Source organism: Panulirus ornatus, chromosome 6, assembly GCF_036320965.1.
Source record: "Panulirus ornatus isolate Po-2019 chromosome 6, ASM3632096v1, whole genome shotgun sequence".
Classification (NCBI taxonomy): Eukaryota; Metazoa; Arthropoda; class Malacostraca; order Decapoda; family Palinuridae; genus Panulirus; species Panulirus ornatus.
Genome location: NC_092229.1, coordinates 53,997,943 through 54,017,022, shown reverse-complemented (window position 1 = coordinate 54,017,022; position 19,080 = coordinate 53,997,943). Strand labels below are relative to the sequence as shown.

At 37.7% G+C, this 19,080-nt stretch overlaps 1 protein-coding gene across 7 annotated transcripts in view; it reads left to right on the top strand.

Annotated features, from left to right (window-relative positions):
- The window catches only part of Dab (DAB adaptor protein), a 112,612-nt gene extending 103,798 nt beyond the window's left edge, over positions 1–8,814 (top strand). For all 7 annotated transcript variants that reach the window (XM_071662955.1, XM_071662956.1, XM_071662952.1 and 4 more), the window contains one exon: positions 2,344–8,814. In XM_071662955.1, the coding sequence (XP_071519056.1) occupies positions 2,344–6,537 (4,194 nt within the window). In that variant the 3' untranslated portion in view covers positions 6,538–8,814. The remainder of the gene's footprint in view (positions 1–2,343) is intronic.
- Positions 8,815–19,080: the final 10,266 nt, after the last annotated feature.

Sequence of the window (19,080 nt, the reverse complement as noted above, 5' to 3'; positions counted from 1 at the left end):
ATATTTCAATTTCAAGATATTTTACTTAAAAGCATCATCCATGGTCGTTACTCCTTATACATGTATTCTTTTATCATTGTGTTGGTTTCTGAATTTAGGTATATATTGTTTTGCTGGTTATTGTTAGCTGTTATTTGCAATTACATGTTAAATAGGTAGATAAGTTGATATTATACAAAAAGCTCATATTATTTCCTTATGTTATCACCCCATCTTCCTAATCATTCCAACAACCCATTCTCTGCCCCAAAACTTTCGCTCAACTCTCCATCAACATATACACATGTATTTGATTATCTGCAGAAGGTTTGCACACCATCCAAAATTTGCTCCCCCTACTCCATATATCCTTTTCACATCTCATAAAGTATGGGACTCAGCTCTGTCATACACTTTCTTCAGATTCATAAAAGCTGCAGACAGTATCTTACATTTCATTAGAGACTTTTCCACTTGTTTTCATTGCAAAATTATTTTTTTGGTTATTCCCTTTAACCTCCAAAATGTCCTGTCCTCAGAAATTTAGGGAAACCTTAGGATTAGGATTTGTGAGATAATTCAAAAGAATATATTAGGCATATCAGTTGACTGGAAATGTAAATTACAGGAAAAATCTGTTAAATCACCCATTTCATTGCTGCACAGACATTTAAGTTTGGCATGCCACTCAAGCTTGGCTTATCACATGTTTTATAACTTTTGGTAACTCACACATCTTCATCTCTTCTCTGCCACCACATTGGATTACTGGAACTCAAAGAACTTTTCCTAGTTTTAACAGTTCAATATTCGTCAAATTATTATCACCATAATTAGTGCCCCAAAGACTACCATCAGTTAACCCTAAGTTGATGTGGAGCATGTACCAGGTCCCTACCTTCTCCCATCAAGTTATATGAGTAACTGAGACATTAGGGTTCTATCCTGGTGCTACTTGCAGTTGCTTTTGATATAAGATGTCCCTACATACCAATAAAGTTCATCTTTCAGTTTAAATGATGGCAGGAAAAGGCAGCCCATACAAGTATGGTTAGTCCCCAAAGGATGAGACTTGTACCAAATATAGGTAACCATAGGATTTTTTTCCTGGTTATTGTTACATTTGTTTGTGACATAAGGCATCTCTTCATACCAGTAAAGTGCACCTTCAAATTTAGATAAAGGTGAGAAAAGGCAGTCTGTACAAATTCCAAGCATTTTCAAGCCATAAATCATCCAAGTATGCTGGGGTTCCTTTGGGGATTGATTGGGGTTCCTTTAGGGATTGATAAACCATAGAATTTGTTTAAACATATTCTGTAAGAAAATTTTTTTTTTAGATGGAGGGTAATTTCTGAGAGATGGCTTAGTCATGGGGTTAAAGGAATTTTTCTTGTGCATTGTAGCATTCATTAGTATTACATACATATAAGAAGTACAAATTATGAATAGGAGGTTGCTATAAAAATTACCATCCTTATTACTAGCTTATATACATTTGTGTATGTTGTGTATTCTTAGCTGAAAAGAATATGAAAGGATTTGTCAATTTGGATATACATCAGGTCCCACATTAATTATGAAGATATAGAAATGAGATGGGTGAGCATTTAGCATGACTGAGTAAAGGGATATACAGCAAAATGAAACCAAAAACTTGGCAGTTTTCATCTTACCCAAGTCTTCTTGTACCTCTTTACTGGTACATCAAAGACTTGGTCTCAGCTTCTAGAGTTTTAAAGTTAACTTTTCATTCTCAGCACTATGCTTTCTTCATTTGGTAATCAGGAGCTTGATCTTGAAATTATCATTTTCATTATCATTTGGACTTCTATAATTGTGTAAGAAATCAACTATGCACTAAGAACGATGCTATACTTAAGTACCTTGTAGGATTCACAAGTAATTCTTGTCAAAAAAATTTTCCAAGCTGAATTAATTTCAGACCAATTGTATTATAAATTAGATATATACTTTGATCAAGTAATGCTATCAAAAAGCAGAATTTGCTCCCAGAATACATGTTACATATGCTAACTGTAAGAACTTTTATGCACCCCAGACAAGCTTATTCTGAAACAAAATTATTTATTATACAACATTATTGTGATGTAAATATGTGTTCACATCAGACTCTAGCAATGTTAACTGAAGAGCTTGCAGTTTTATAGATAAAAATGGTGGGAATTTTGTGAAGGTCATTCTGAAGATCTGTTCATTGTCCACGTATGCAAACAAGAAAATTCACGTAGATCTTGTAGTGTAATTTATCTGTCTTTTAATTTCATATTGTCCAGTCTTTTGATATAATGTTTTACTCATCCCAGGTACTTAATCTTTTTTGTATCATGTTACTTTTTTCAGGAGAGTGAGCAGATTGACCCCTTTGGTGATTCCTTCAAGCCTGCCTTTCCACCACCAGACGCAAGCAAGCCCAGAATTACAGCAAGTACAGCACCTACCCCTGCCCCATTGGCTCCTCCCCCTGTTTCTGGTAGAACTAGACATGACTCACATCAAGGGTCTCAGCAGCAGCAGCAAGCAAGTGCTACTGGAGGCTCAGAACAAAAGGGTAGTCAAGAATTTGCAAAATTCCCTGTTACTTTTCCTGATGTGACTAAGTCCCCTCCTCCAGCTCAAAGTGAACCTGGAAAGCCAGAGTCACAAGCAGGGGAAAGTGAGGAAGATAGATATGCAGCTTTTAAGGAATTTAGAACTGTGAATAATGGATCTTTTAGTGATTTTAGTGATTCAAGGTTTTGTGAAGGACAAGAATCTCAAACCAGTGGTGCATCGAGTCTTCAACAGACAGATGAGTTTGATGTACAGTGGTCAAAAGCTCATTTCAGTGATGGTTCAGCACCCTCTGGAAATAAGGAAACTCATTATGATGTATTTACTGACTTAGATCCACTTGGTACAGGAAAAAATCGTCCATATGTTGACAAACGAGACTTCTTTAGTGATATGCGTAAACCAGTTAGACGTGTTTTACGAGAGTTAGGTGATGGAGAAGCATCAGCTCCATCTTCCCCTCGAACACAGACAGGGATGATTCCTGCTGAAGTTTCTGCATTGGTAGCTTCAACGTCACTGTATGCTACCACACCTAGATCTATTAATGTGACAGCCTCAAGACACTCATCATCAACTAACATTACTCCTGTTCATAGTACCTCTATGCCTTCTCATTCCTTTACAGAGTCTTTTAGTCCCCCAGATTCTTTTGGGCAGGAAGATTTTCGTTTTCATCAGGTCTCAGAGAAGGAATTTTATGATACGTCTAATTTTTCGTCCTCTGGATTTGCAGATTTTAATACATTTCCAAATGATTCACCAAGAAGTCAAAGGTCAGAAGTGTCAAGTAGCATACCTGATGAGCCTCCTCCACCGCTTCCATGTGGACCTCTAACAGTAGCTCTCCCTCCAGAATCTTTTCGAGATAGTCCTCCACCATTTTCTCCTCCACCTGTTCCAAGGTCTCCTGCAAGAATGGCTTCAGGTCCAGGATCTCCACAACTTTCCCATCCCCATCATTCCCCTGTTCCTCGTACTCGCTTAAGCAAACAGGTGATAGCCACAACCTCCTCGCTTAGTCCAAAAACTCTGCCTCGTAGCCATAAATTTAGAAAGCGATCAAGCCTTGAAAACGATTGGGAAATAATAGAAATGGAATATCCTCGAGGATTTACCAGTGGTGAGCTGACTCCTCCAACTCCACCCCAGGTGCAGAGTGAGGGGGGTCTCAGCCCAAGGCCCAGACCAAGATCTCATTTATCTAAACAGTTGAGTGTCAGCTCTGCTACTTTATCTTTACGGCCTTCTCACAGTCGTTACAGTGATGCTGAGCAGTTTTCATCTCCAGAGGTAGAAAGTAGACCCTTTCCTACTGATGATTTAAACCTCAGTTATGAGGAAGCTCCTAAACCACCTCCCCGGCCTGCCCATATTGAACCTCCACCTCTTCCACCCAAGAGACAGCCCACTCATGTTACTCTGCGACCTCCCCCACGTCCACCTCCAACATCTGATGCGCATTATAATTATATTAATGAGTATGACTCTTCCCCTGAGGAAGCTAACACTCCACCAATTCCTATCCCTGCCAGAAAGCCTCGCTATCCTGATTCTGCCTCTCAGCCAGCATTTATCCCAAGTCGCTGCACCAAGCCTTCTCACCCAGATAGCTTCCAGTTCCCAAAACCAAGTGTAAGCCCTACCCATGAGTCAACAGGAGCTGTACCTAAAAGTTCCAGAGAATCCACCCCAAGCAAATTATCTACTCCAGGAAAATCTCCCAAACTTATTCAGAAGAACACTGTATCAGTTGACCTTGCCAACACTAGTCTTGACCAGCTAGCAGCTAGTTTAGATATGCCTGTGGAACAACTAGCCCGGATGACAGTAGTGGAACTAGCAGCTTGTTTGGCTCAATTGCAGTTAAGACAGGGTGGGGATTTAGAGGATCAGATTAAAGGAGATATGCAAACACATGCAATGCCTCCAGAGAAACCTGGTCGAAGGTCAAGGGGCCACAGCAGAGAACAAAGTAGAGAACGGTTTGCCTTTAATGAGGATGAAATGTTCGCTGAATTTGATGCCCAGTTTCCAAAAAGTCCTGTAGAGCCTCCTGAGTTTAGTGGAAGTACTGACCAACAGGTGACACATTCAGTGGGAGCACCTGTAAGTGAGGATAGATACGCAGTATTTCGGGAACTCACAACAGTCACAAAGCAGAAGTCTGTGTTTGATGAAAATTTCTTGACACCTCAAAATTCAATGGAAGAAGAAGTATCAGAGGTTTCTTCAGGCACATTTAAAGCTAATTTTGATGGTGATCTTCGACATGACTCCTTGGAGCATAAATCCTCCTTGAGTGATGATGGGGATGCTGGAGAGTTGGAGAAAGACAAGGACTGGCACCCTCCAAACCATGATCTTGAATGTGTAACTGTTTTTAGAAGTCCTGAAATTAGTGAATATGATAACTTTGAACCAACCTTTGATGCCAAGTTTGATGATGATTTTTCAGCTGCTACAATGAGTGAGAAGAGTCTTACTCCAGTCAACTCTCCATCACATCAGAGGCACCCAAGTCCAAAACCACTTAGGCAACATGTTGATACCCAAAAGTCACCTTTTACGGATGATTTCAGTACCTCAGGTCACATTGTTTGTAGTTCAACCAAGCATACACCTGATAAGAGACCCAGACCTGAATCAGAAACATCTTTTGCAAGCTTTGATGACAATTTTGTTCCTTCATCCTCTGACGGAGAAAAATATCCCAACTTTCAAGATATGCCTAGCAGTGAGCAAGTGTCAAGGCAAGATTCTCTAAGATCACCCTTTATTGACAATTTTATGGAATCAAAGAGAACAGAGCAAGCTGAGGATAGTGGGTTTACCTCAGGTTTTGGTGATAGTGGAGATAAGTTTGATGACCCATTTACTAGTTTTGAACCCAAACCTCGGAGCTCCTCCAGAAGTAGCATTGATAGTTCGAGAAAAACACCTGTAGATAGAGACAGCTCTCTTCAGCCACAAACAGATACTTCAGTTATTAAGAAAAAAAGTCCATTTGATGATGACTTTACTAATAGAGGTGATCGATACGAGGTTCTCAAAGAAGTTGAAAGTGAACAAGAACCATCTTTGGAGGGTGAGGTCAGTCGACTTACAAGGCAGGATGATCCCAGAGCATCTCCATATGATGATTCCTGGCATGGATCTCATAGGAATACACCATATGATGACCAAAAGTCAATTGGTTCCTTACATTCCATTCATGAAGAACAAAGAAACATTCCTCACGAATCTCCGTTTGATGACGATTTTAATCATGATTCCCGGAAGGCTTCTGTAGATCATGGACGGCTTTCTCGTTCAGGCTCAGAAAATAGAAAGTCTCCTTTTGGTGATAGCTTCACACCTCCATCATCTGCAAGACCACATAGGAGCCGTGGCCCTTCACGTCTCAGTGTGGGAAGTGAAGGAAGTGATGTTAGACATTCCCCATTTGAGGATAATTTTAACTCAATCATTGGTAGTGTAGCCGAGGAAGTGAGTTTTGATAATGCATTTCCCAGCCTTCCACAAGACATTACATCAAGTGAAGCTGAGGAAAGTGATCCATTTAGTGTCAGACTTAGTAAATCACAGGTAAAAGCAGAGGGAGGTGACAGTGAAATGCAGTTTGCTGACTTTGAGAATGCTTTTCAGCAAACTGAAAATGAGATGGGCAATGAACAGCCTATCCAGAACCAGACTCAAGGTACTCCAGGGAGGACCCCAACAGCATGTGAAGATGCTGCTCTTGAGGATGTGTTCCCTGAGGATGAGCCAGAATTTAAGATTTCTGCTCGTTTTGTCACCCCAAGTGCAGACATGAAAAAGTCAGAATCATTGAACATTTTCCGCCGAAATAGTGATCCCTTTGCAGATGACTTTTTCTCTGCTGATGGTGAAGACGGTCATCCTGCACCCACAGGTAAAACTGATGGTGATCCTTTTTGGGAGGAACCCTTTGATAATTTCAGCTTTCCTAAAGACCAGTGAAAACTATTGCATGTAAAGCACCAATATTCAGATACTTTGTCAATGAAATACAAAATGTAAAATGAAAGAAAAAATGGAAGGATAGCCAAAAAAAAAAAAAATCCAAAGAACTTAAGCAGCACTATGGTTAAATGTGAGCAGTGAAATTGATCACTTTGAACTTTCATTAACATATCCATTATACATGTTATGAGTTTTTCTCTGCTTATTTGATGTAAGTTTAAAACTGTAATATTTTTAGCATCAATATCAAAACTGGTTGCCCTCGAAAAAGGAATCTCCATTGTGTCAACTTTAAAACTTGAGTGTATACTTCAAGTGTATGCACATCAGCAAATGGTTATACCTGTGTTTGCTTAAAAGTACTATCAGTAAAGTGAAAAACTAAATTTTTGTAATGGAGTTGCTTTTCTGTAATAATTTCTGTGCTGAGAAATGTACATTGTAGGTTAAGGAAATCCTTTGACATGGGTTTGAGGTTTTTTTATAATTATCAGATGTTATTCAGTAGTAATGATGAGGAGACCTAAAGCCAGTGCTGAAAGAATTTCTTTAAACATATTCATATGTGAATATTACCAGTCTGTGATCTGTCTGTCTTGTGTTGTATCTTGTGTACTTTGTTACCCTACAAGCTGTATTGTCTGATTATTGGAGACTGAGGATATGTGAAGCATCACAGCTTCATTCACAGATTTATTTCCATAGGTGAAATGATATACTGTGGTCTTTTTTTCTGAAAAGGTATACAAGAGCTCCTTATTCACAAAGTTTTAAGTAAATGTCAAGGATATTTTTATCATATGGTATATTTTTCTTGTGCATCAGCTCAGCCTCTTCATATGACAGAAAAGTAGTAGCTAAGTTTTACATTCCCAAGAAAGGATTGCAGTTGTGTACCACTGGTGATAGAGACAAAGCTTGAATGGCTGGATTTGACAATGACAGTTTTGATGACAGTTTATATTGACTAAATGATGTGTGTGCCATGACACATGCATTATATAGACATTGGCCAGTCTGAGGACGCTACTGAAATACCCACCGAATGTTTTTGGTTTGTTTCGTAAACCAGTATGATGAGTATTATAAGTAGCTTGTCATGCTTCATTTCCAATATTGGTCACAAATGAGAGCCCACAGATAAAGGTTCACATAAATTGTAGTTACTGGTATTCATGTAGTGACAGTCAGGTACCATAACTCTTGCAATGAAAGAATGTAAATTGGCTGTGTTGTTGGTCACAGTATAACATGCTGTACAATTTGTTAGATGTGCATTTAGCAGAGCATCGGGCTCTAATGTCACAGTAAGAGATATGTAATATAATTTTGATAATGACACTTTAACCTCTTTAGGTTGCTGACTTATTTATTAGTTTGATTAGTGTCTTGACTGTCGTAGAATCTCGGTAAGTCATCTCTATCTTTTCCATATAAGATACTTTTTTCCTTAAATTTTTATATTGAAATTTTATTGATTGAATGACTTGGCATCTTAAGCTATGGTCTGTTCCAATATATTTTTTTATTATTGGCAAAAATACAAGACTTTTTTCAGCCAGCATTGATATTATCTTTATGAATCATCAGGAGCAAAATATGTTTTAAGGGTATGGACAACAGCTGTCTTTGTGTTGTAAAGTTTTCTGTTGATCACTCAATAGCCACCTCATGACATACACTAAAGCCTCAAGAACTCAGGATGTGGTTATTAAGATTATTCATTATTTAAGACTTTAGATTTTTCATGCATGTTTATTTTGTGATTCTTGCATATGTGAAACAGAAAGGCTTAAATAAGAAGCAAATGATACCAACTGACATCTTGAATATTCTTGCTGACTGGATATTATTGAGAGAGGCAATACTTATTTGCATTACAGATTTACTGCAGTCAAAGAATAACATCAAACAAGCCTCCTCATAGTTTCATGATGAATTAACTTTACGTTTGTTTTGTTTTAATTTTATCACTAACTTGTATGGTACCATAAGAGAACCATATCCAGCTACCATGGCAACTTGGTGTATGACCTGTTGGTAGGAGTGCTGGGTGAGTGATTGTTTGCCCCAATCAATAAGAGATATAATGGCAACCAAATCTTAGAACCTAAACTGCTCAGGCTTCTGATACTCCGTGCTCCTCACTCCTGAACATGTGTCACATGATGGAGTGCATTTTTATAACCGTGTCTGAAGATAGATTATTAATTTATTATATAGTTTCTGTACAAATATTGTAACTCAAGTAATAGTAATAACAATAACAAGTTATTCTTTGTGTTTATTTCACCTGTTTACTTCACTTTTGTTAGTATTATTACCATTTGGAATTAATGGGGATGTCATGTTTTTATGACATTACACTGAAAGCCTTTCTTTTCATGATCTCATCATTAATTCATTTGTCTGTATTATAATCTCTTAGAAAATGTGGTTATTTTATATGCGTAATGTAATGTTCTTGAAATTTATCTTTCATAGATCATAACTTATAGTTTGAGTGATATAGACTGTCAGATTATTGTAATGATTTAGTGAGAAACTTTTATTTGTAGAGTATCAAAATGTCTGTAAAATTATGTGCACAATTAACTGGGACATTCTGAAAACCAACTTTCATCACAAAAAGTTGTCCATATTGTATCTAATTTTCTTCATACAAAATGTACATGACATTCATTATTGTGGTGGCATGAACATTAGGGAAAATTGATTTGGTAAAAAGTGGAGACTGATGGGATTAGGTATAAAAATGAAAATAGGAAACTGAAAGGACATAGTGGAATGATTTTGAACAGATTTGTGCAAGTATGATTTTAGAAGAGATTTTAACTAACACATCTGTTGCACTTGGAAATTAAGAAAGATAAAACAAAGATAAGATATTGTAGCAGATTATCTCACTAGAGCTCTCAGTTGGTTGCATGATAGGTCTCTTTAGCTAAATATGCACTGTTACTGAAATAGAATATTTAATGCTGCTTTAATGGTTGGTGAGGGGGGAATGTAACTATGATCAGCGCAGAAATACAGCATTAATAGCTGATACTTTTGCTCCTCCTTTTTTTTAATTAATGTATTGGTAGTCAAGGTAGCCATTTAGTTTTGCTGTGTGTTTTATAGCTTTGATCTACCTACACTAGGAAAATAATTGGTTTACAAAAATTAGAACTGTGCTCATTTTACATATTTATTATAGTGTACCTTTAAAATAACAGTGTTCATTGCTCCTGTGAACTTTGTTAGTGTCTTTTAGGGTCATCTATAAGTTTGCAGCTTGAAATAAGGAAAACAATTGCATCATTGTGGACATCACAGAGGAAATTATTGTCTAAAAATTTAAGTATGATTTAGGTTACAGTTGGTGATTTTACACACCTTTGGATCTGTAGAACAGGACAGTGATGAAAATCAGTTAAGGCATGTAGATAACTCCATCTAATCAAGAATCTGTTATCCCAAGCATAAAACTGTGAAGACGATATTTCAGAAGAAAGTCACAACAGGATTTTATAGAGGTATCTTTTTTGTGTTTGGTGCTTTTCCAAGGATGATGAGACATGTAGATTTAGTTGTTGTAGAGTTAATAGCCTTTTGCAGGAAAACATTGAATTCAGTTCCTTTTCTAAATATCATGTTACTTTCTCCCATAGTTATGTTTGAGTGTTGTATGCAGAATCATCTACAGTCATCATGGCATTTGATCATTTCACTTCTTCAGGTGTTAAATATCCACAAGAGATACCTGGAACAATAGCTAAATGATGCTGAGTGCAGGTTGTTTACCACAAATGTAATGCATTTGTCACTTTCATGCAGTAAAATTTTATGAAAAGCGTAAGGGACACCTCAGTATGTATTCACAGTCAGAGGAATAAAAGTAGGTATAAGAGGAGAAATCAAGAGAGTACAGGTTACAAATGGTAATCATAGTAGCTCTTAAAAACATTACAATTGATCAGCCCCTAAAAGTTACCTGTTTACCAGCTGTCAAGGATCTGTCATGATCTTAAAGTCAACTGTAAACGAGAGCATGCCCAGGCAGAGCTGGCCACTAGAGTTGATTACATGAAAGGGCAGTACATAACACATTCTCTGTCTAGCAGGTGCCAGATTGTATGGTAGAGCATACCCTTGGCTTACCCTGTCTTGAAAGATGACAGGCAGAGGATTTGCTACCCTCAGACAAATAAGAACTAAGGCTATATGTAGAATGGAGGTTTCTCAGTTATCCTCTTTGTTTGATGAATCTCTCAGATATCAAAAGAATGCTTAAACTAGATAAAAAAGAAAAGACGTAGGGAACTCACGTAATAGTAACAGGAGAATTATTATTTTGGTGAATGTATTGAGTTTTGAAACGTAATAGTGTATTTATTTATTTATTCAAAGCTTTAGACTGGCCCACAATGGTAGCATATGACGGTTAGCATGCAAAACTGATATAGTGACAACAAATATCATTTGAGAATAAACCCATTGTTTCTATACCTGGGTTAAATATTCAAACTGATGTAAAAGCAACTTTTCCAATGAACACTTTGAAAAAGACAAAAGTTTTAATTAATGGATTAAGATAATTATCATCGAAGGTAGTACAGATGTGGGTGATACATCATTAATGCCTGTCACTTTTTAGGTATAGCAAAAGTTGCCTTATATATTGATAGCATTCTTAACTTTCCTTTCAAGACAATTGCACATTAAAGCAGTCAGTTTTGCTTTAAGATGTGTCTTGATTGTAGACAAGCAGGGTCACCACATCAATCACAACAAAAGGAAGGAGAAAAGAGATACAGTACCTGCATGACTGTTGACTCCAGTCTAGAGATGAAGCAGTGTCTGCTATGGTTGAGTAATCCAGAAATGTAGATGTAAACTGAAGAATCTGGCAACTGTTCCAGAAAATGAAAAGGTTTCTTTGTAGTGAGACTCAATTCTTTTGTACTCGAATAAAGATTCAATAACATTATCTCCATTCTTTGGAAATTGTCTTTACTCAAGCAGTCTATGAACACATTAAGTCTGCTCAGAATATGCAGGATGGAAGTATACCAAATATTTTGAGAACAACATCAGATTGTCTTTCAAGATTTTTATTTACTACTACTTAGTTTTGAGCCTCCACTAGCACATGCTTGTAGATGAGACCATTGAAGCAATTGAGAGATTCTGAATGTCTTTCCCTTCCAGTAGGGAAGCAGATTTTAGTACTTGTTGTGTTGTTTTAGGATAGGATCTTCAGCTGTTATGAGAAGCATCTGTCATTAGATGAAGTTTTAAGGGAGTTTTATAACTTATTTACGGATGGAGTGATATGAGAAATGAAAGCAAGACTAGAGGAAACGGATAGAGTCAGAGTGTGATGGTAAGGTATGGTGGCCAGTGATAAGCCTATTTGCAGATGATGCTCTGTTGTTTGCTGAGAGTAAAGAGGAGTTACAAAAGCATAAGTGTTTTTATGAAGTGTGTAAGTGAAGGTGATTGAAGATAAATGCAAGGAAAAGTAAAGTAATGGTATTTGAAAGGAAACGGAGTGAAAGCATAGATTTTAAAGTCATAAAGTTAGAGAAGAAAGTGTGCTAAACCATTTTACAGATGTAGGAGGAGAAAAACTGGAAGAAGTGACAGAATTGAAGTATTGGGAGCTATCTTGGGTAAGTTTGGTGATGTGGAAAGAAGGATAGGAGAAAAAGCATTACAATGTAGAAGAGGTATTGAGGCCTTTAATAAAATAATAGAGAGTAGAGGTTTAAGGATGAAAGTGAAGAAAGGATTAAGGCACAGCATAGTTCTCCTGACCCCCATTTATACAGCCAAACCTGCAGTTCTGTTGTACCATTAGCCAAATTTCTTGGTTATTTCAAATCACATTAAGGGATCTTTCAGGAATTTATTTGTCAAAAGCAGTCACCCTGTCATGTACAGTCTCACTCTAGATAAAACTTTCTTGCATCTCTACCTTCTTCCAGATTTGCTTTTTACTTCCATTTAGATTCTCATCCAAATGTCTCCCAAGATTGTTTTTGTTATATAGTGTATGCCATGTTGTTTGTTTTTGTTATATAGTGTACGCCATGTTTTTAAATTCTTTGTTTAGGGCTTCTTTGTTTATATTCATAACCATCCATTCATCAGTATTATTATGGAATATTCAGCTTCAAATGTTTTTTTTTCTGTGAATTCCCTTATGTCTTCACTCACCATGCTGTTCCTTGTATTTATAGAGATATGTATTTGCATCACCTATAGCTACCCATTAATATGTTCTATATATTGTTTCACTTCATAAAGATTGAAAATACCTTAATAAAAAATGCAGTTCTTTGTTCAGAACTTAGAGAGAAGGGCAAAAAATTTTATTGTTTCTTGTATTTACAGAAGGGATTAATTGTTTCCTGTAGTTCAAGATTGATGTTTCACAGGAGGAATGGAGATTTGATAGTTTTTTCTCATAGCTAGGACTACAGCCCAAAAGTATTTCACACTTCAGGTTATAAATCCTTTCACCTCATTGTAATGCAACACCACTTTTGATTGTTGGTTATTTTCAGATTTTAAATAATTTTATCTTCACTGTATTACTGCCTAAGTGAGAAATGTCAAAGATTCTTCTGTTTCCTTGCGCTACCTCGCAAACGTGGGAGACAGCGGCAAAAAAAAAATATATATATATGATGATACAGTGCTGGTGGCTGATTCATGTGAGAAACTGCAGAAGCTGGTGACTGAGTTTGGTAGTGTGTGAAAGAAGAAAGTTGAGTAAATGTGAATAAGAGCAAGGTAATTAGGTACAGTAGGGTTGAGGGTCAAGTCAATTGGGAGGTAAGTTTGAATGGAGAAAAACTGGAGGAAGTAAAGTGTTTTAGATATCTGGGAGTGGATCTGGCAGCGGATGGAACCATGGAAGCGGAAGTGGATCATAGGGTGGGGGAGGGGGCGAAAATCCTGGGAGCCTTGAAGAATGTGTGGAAGTCGAGAACATTATCTCGGAAAGCAAAAATGGGTATGTTTGAAGGAATAGTGGTTCCAACAATGTTGTATGGTTGCGAGGCGTGGGCTATGGATAGAGTTGTGCACAGGAGGATAGATGTGCTGGAAATGAGATGTTTGAGGACAATGTGTGGTGTGAGGTGGTTTGATCGAGTAAGTAATGTAAGGGTAAGAGAGATGTGTGGAAATAAAAAGAGCGTGGTTGAGAGAGCAGAATAGGGTGTTTTGAAATGGTTTGGGCACATGGAGAGAATGAGTGAGGAAAGATTGACCAAGAGGATATATGTGTCGGAGGTGGAGGGAACGAGAAGTGGGAGACCAAATTGGAGGTGGAAAGATGGAGTGAAAAAGATTTTGTGTGATCGGGGCCTGAACATGCAGGAGGGTGAAAGGCGGGCAAGGAATAGAGTGAATTGGATCAATGTGGTATACCGGGGTTGACGTGCTGTCAATGGATTGAATCAAGGCATGTGAAGTGTCTGGGGTAAACCATGGAAAGTTGTGTGGGGCCTGGATGTGGAAAGGGAGCTGTGGTTTTCGGGCATTATTGCGTGACAGCTAGAGACTGAGTGTGAACGAATGGGGCCTTTGTTGTCTTTTGCTAGCGCTACCTCGCACACATGAGGGGGAGGGGGATGTTATTCCATGTGTGGCGAGGTGGCGATGGGAATGAATAAAGGCAGACAGTGTGAATTGTGTGCATGTGTATATATGTATGTGTCTGTGTGTGTATATATATGTGTACATTGAGATGTATGGGTATGTATATTTGCGTGTGTGGACGTGTATGTATATACATGTGTATGGGGGTGGGTTGGGCCATTTCTTTCGTCTGTTTCCTTGCGCTACCTCGCAAACGCGGGAGACAGCGACAAAGCAAAATAAATGAAAATAAAATATTTCTTTTTCTTTCTTTCAAACTATTGGCCATTTCCCGCATTAGCAAGGTAGCGTTAAGAACAGAGGACTGGGCCTCTAAGGGAATATCCTCACCAGGCCCCTTCTGTGTTCCTTCCTTTGGAAAATTAAAAAAAAAAAAAAAGAGGGGAGGATTTCCAGCCCCCCGCTCCCATCAAATCACCGTAGGACAGGGTCAAATGTACCACTCTTATTCTGAACGTTGGTGACAAAATATCAATGGTGCCTCCCACTTTTCAAAAGAAAAAAGTTTTCTAAATATTTTTGTTCATGGCTTGTCTCAGAAAATATTTTTATTTATGTTATGTAACATTGTTAATGGTTTCAGTTGTTATCCTTAGGTAGGGCTTACGCGATCCACAAAGGTAATATCTATTCATGTTTGTTACGATTCCTTAAGTATGCCTTTTGTACATGTATTAAAAATCCATTGATTCAAAGTCAAATGTACATACTTCCCACTATCTTTAAAATAGTTTTACCCCATGAATATGAGTTTGACAATGTGTCAGAAAGGATGGATAACCAAGGATGTGTATGAAAGAACAGGGATGAGATAATATTGGGGAAAAGGATGTGAATATAGTTAATGATGAGGGATGAAGTAAGATTTGAGTGTAGAGTGTTTGTATGAGGCAGGAAGTGGCTGAAGATGCATTCATTGTCTCCACTCATTGATATTTGTAAAATTGTTTGACTACTGGTAAGCCAGGTGTCAGTTATACTGTAGTCTCCTCTGCCCACATCAGAACGCTCGGTGCCACGTTCCAATGTCTGTAGGATACCGTTCTTGAAGCCTCATTCATAGTCGCAATAATTTCCGGTTTCATCATCCCGGAAGTCTTATGCACCATCAAGAATAATTAAAAACGGCTAGAATAGAAAGATTATAATTGGAAAAGTTTAGAAATATATTAATACTTAATTTGATTTCATGCGGGGAAAAGATTGAGACGGAACGCCGTTGCATTCTTGTTTACAAACAACGAGAAAAGATCGAGATGGAAGGCCATTGGATATTGGCTCACAAAGGACAACTGGAATCGTGCATTCGAACTTGAACATGTGACTCCATTACTAGTTATCTTCGTCCTATCGGTACAGGATGTGACCATTTCCCACGATCATGTCCGCCACAGCACCATCCTAAATACATCTGCCAAAGCAACACAAACTGTAAGCATTGTAGCAACATTATATTACTCTTTATGTTACCCAGATAGTGCCATTGTATCATCGTACCACAATTTCAACATCTCGTTTACTCAAGCTCTCAATAATTAATCATTCCCTGCTAAACTCATTTGTTAGCGTTCATAGCGACTTTACTATTGAAGTACGTTTGATTAGGCTTTACTAATGGTATAGGATTTATAGCTATGAGAAATTCATTTTTCCCCATGCGATATAGTGATAGGAGATGGCCTATATTGTATGTCTACATGTAATATTTACGTTTAACCAAGTTAGCTTACGTTAACTTACCTAGTCAGCTTATGTCTAGCAGCCTAATCAGTTTAGTAAACAAACCTGTCTTAATCAGTTTACGTAAACTAACCTAACCTAATCAGTTTACGTAAACTGACCTAACCTAGCCTAGTAAAACATAGAAAGTGTCCATAAGCTTCTCAATCAGCTTTCGTGAAATAACCTAACCTGATCAGGTTACTTTAACTATTTCACCCTAGTTAACATATGTAAATTAACCACACCAGTCACCTTAAACAAACGAAGCCCAATTTAATACTAGTTTAACCATGCAGCTTAAACTATCTACTGTATTTCAAGATATAAAAAAAATCCTGCAAAACCATTTACTGTAATGATCACCCATACACCATTGTAGAAAGTTCTGTTAAAAGTGAGGGGTATCCTGTAATGTTCTTTTTATCAAACGTTGTTAGGAAAATATGGGTGCAACCACTTTTTTATGACTGCATATTATCACAGTGACCCAATCCCAAGTATGGATGACATCATATGTACAATACTGTGGTAGAGCTTCCTAATCTCTTGTAATCCAAAAGCTGATTTTTAACGACATAAAAATTCCACGTAGCCTCCCACTCATCACTTCGAAAGAATGTTTGCAGTTTTTCACTTGGTTGATACAGTTTTTGCAATGTAGGTAAAATTGCGTGCATTGTAGGTGAAATCATAACTCACACCCTAGTCAAACTTTCGAAGTTATCTCATATTCACATGGCAGTCAAGTGGAGGATTATGAAGGATTCCCATTTTTATGAGAACATTTTAGTTATCATTTTGGTAATTATTTAATTCTCGTGTCATCGTTTTAGGAGTCGCTTTAGATTGCAGAGATTATGCACTTCTTGGACGTGGAAGTCATTCTTCAAAAAATTTTGTCAAGTATCAGATGAATTGTCCTGGTAAATCATTTTTCATTGTAGGTAGGTATTGAAGATTTATTCGATTGCAAATAATTTGGCATTATTATCATTATTATTATTTTATTAGTTATCATTATCAGTATTATCATCATTATTAGAGATAACACCTCAACCATCCAGCCTCGGAGCAACCATCCACTCAGAGTTCTTTCCTGTAAATGAAATCATCATAAGAGGGGCACAATGGCCCTCTTGAAAGGGCACACCTTGGTCAGAAGATCGGTGAAAACACGGGTAGACTGAGGGAATTCGTGCAAGAATGGCATATGATGGGCTTTCCTAGTGTGACCACGATTTCCCTGACCCGTATAGTTGGGTTTAAAGAGCAGATAGACCACAAAGCATTAGATACTGCAAGGATCAGAAATAAATTGTCCACACCGCATTACGTTCAGAGAAAAAAAATACCACACTACATTAGGTGCTGCGGATAGACAACGCCGGGAAGTAAAAAGGATAGGTGATGTCTGTTAACCTTATGTGCTCTTATGTCTGACCATACTTTCTGACAGCCATAAATACAGACAGCTTGGGCTAGATTTGGCACTTAAAAACGATCTGGTAGGACACCAGTTTTTTTTTTTTGTTGTTGTTTCCTACGAATTCTCTTAATACTCTTTCCCCCTACTCCACACACACATAATGAATAAATAACTTTTAATAGGAAATAATTCATATTGTAATATTGGTCATCTCATTAACAGTTCATGTCGTAATGTGATGATAAAGGAGAAGAATGATTATGAAAGACCTGAAACAAAAATCCATTGAGCAGAACCACATAATGAATGGGTTAGGCGAGAGGAAGCTAATAGCAAAAGAGGTCAAGAAGTTAGATAAGGAGGCAATATTGTTTACATACCTTAGTATAAAGTAAAATGAACGGGGAGAGTCAAGAGTGAAGAGAAAAACAAACCGAGAAACAGAGGTACAGTTTCACCGTTCATGTTCTCCATGACGCGTCAGGTGGGGAGAACACCACATCCTCCCGAGTCCTGTGGCCGCGTCAGGTTACACTACGGAAGAGACGTGGACAACGATAAATACAAGAGACAGAAAAAATGAAATGAAGAAAATGATGATTAGGAGACTGAAGGGGGTTAAGTCACAAGGGAAGACTGATTGTTGTTCATACCTTAACATCAAAATTCTGAGACGTCATTTACATAAATAACTGCTCCAGCAGGGCGAGGCTACTTCGGTATCGCCCGGCTCACGTTACGTTGGAGAAGCCGGTGAAATCTGCTCCCGCCAGGAATAACATAATACGAAGACAAGATCTTGGTGAATGAAAGATATTAGATCTGAAGGGTGAATGAAAGATCTTAGATTTGAAGAGAAACTACGCTTAGAGGGTTGCATAATAGTAGGTGTTTCTTACTTTAATTCGTCTTCGTACCACTGGAGTTTCTATGACCCGTTTGAGAATGTCTTTTTATAATTAGTATTGGCTTTATGTATCGGATGGACTACTAGCCAGTCAGTCAGTGAATTATGAGCTACTTGTTTTTTTTCTTTCCAAAAACGAATAAGCGAAAGCTATATAACGTATATGCTATTTATCAGAAACCCCTTTTTATGTCAGCGAACAAGTGTTGAAGAATTAAGATTCTTCTGCCTGCAGTATCCCCTACGGAGTTTTGAAGCTGTGATGTAACTTGCAATTGAACTCTGTGACTGGTGATTGCATTCACTTTGTACTTTGCTATGCAACTACAAAGTACTCAGGCGAGGCACCAGCCTAACGTCAACCTCGCAGAGTACGTAAAGTAGGAGATCACTTGCTATTAAAGCACACTTTGCGAAAAAGGAAAAGTTAACCTTGCTCCACCCAGCCTTAAGAGAGTAAGAGAGGCACTTGAGTGCTTGACATACACGAGTGAAGTACATACTTATCAGAAACGTTTGTCAAGGTTAATGTAGTTTATTCACTTTAAACATCTCGTAAACAAAGTTCACTGAACGAACATAGAGCTCCATCTGCCTCTCCATGCCAAGTGCTGGATCACCTATGACTAATACAATCAGGTTAGATATGTCAGTGTTACATGTATATTCATTATGTTTACATCAGTGCTGCATATATATTCATGTTTTTAATGATTCGCAACTATTTGTGGACTTATATGATACTGAACAGTGATATCACATTTCCTTACAATTACTTATAAAGCCTGCACGGATTTTCATGTATTTGTATTGAACAATATGTTTT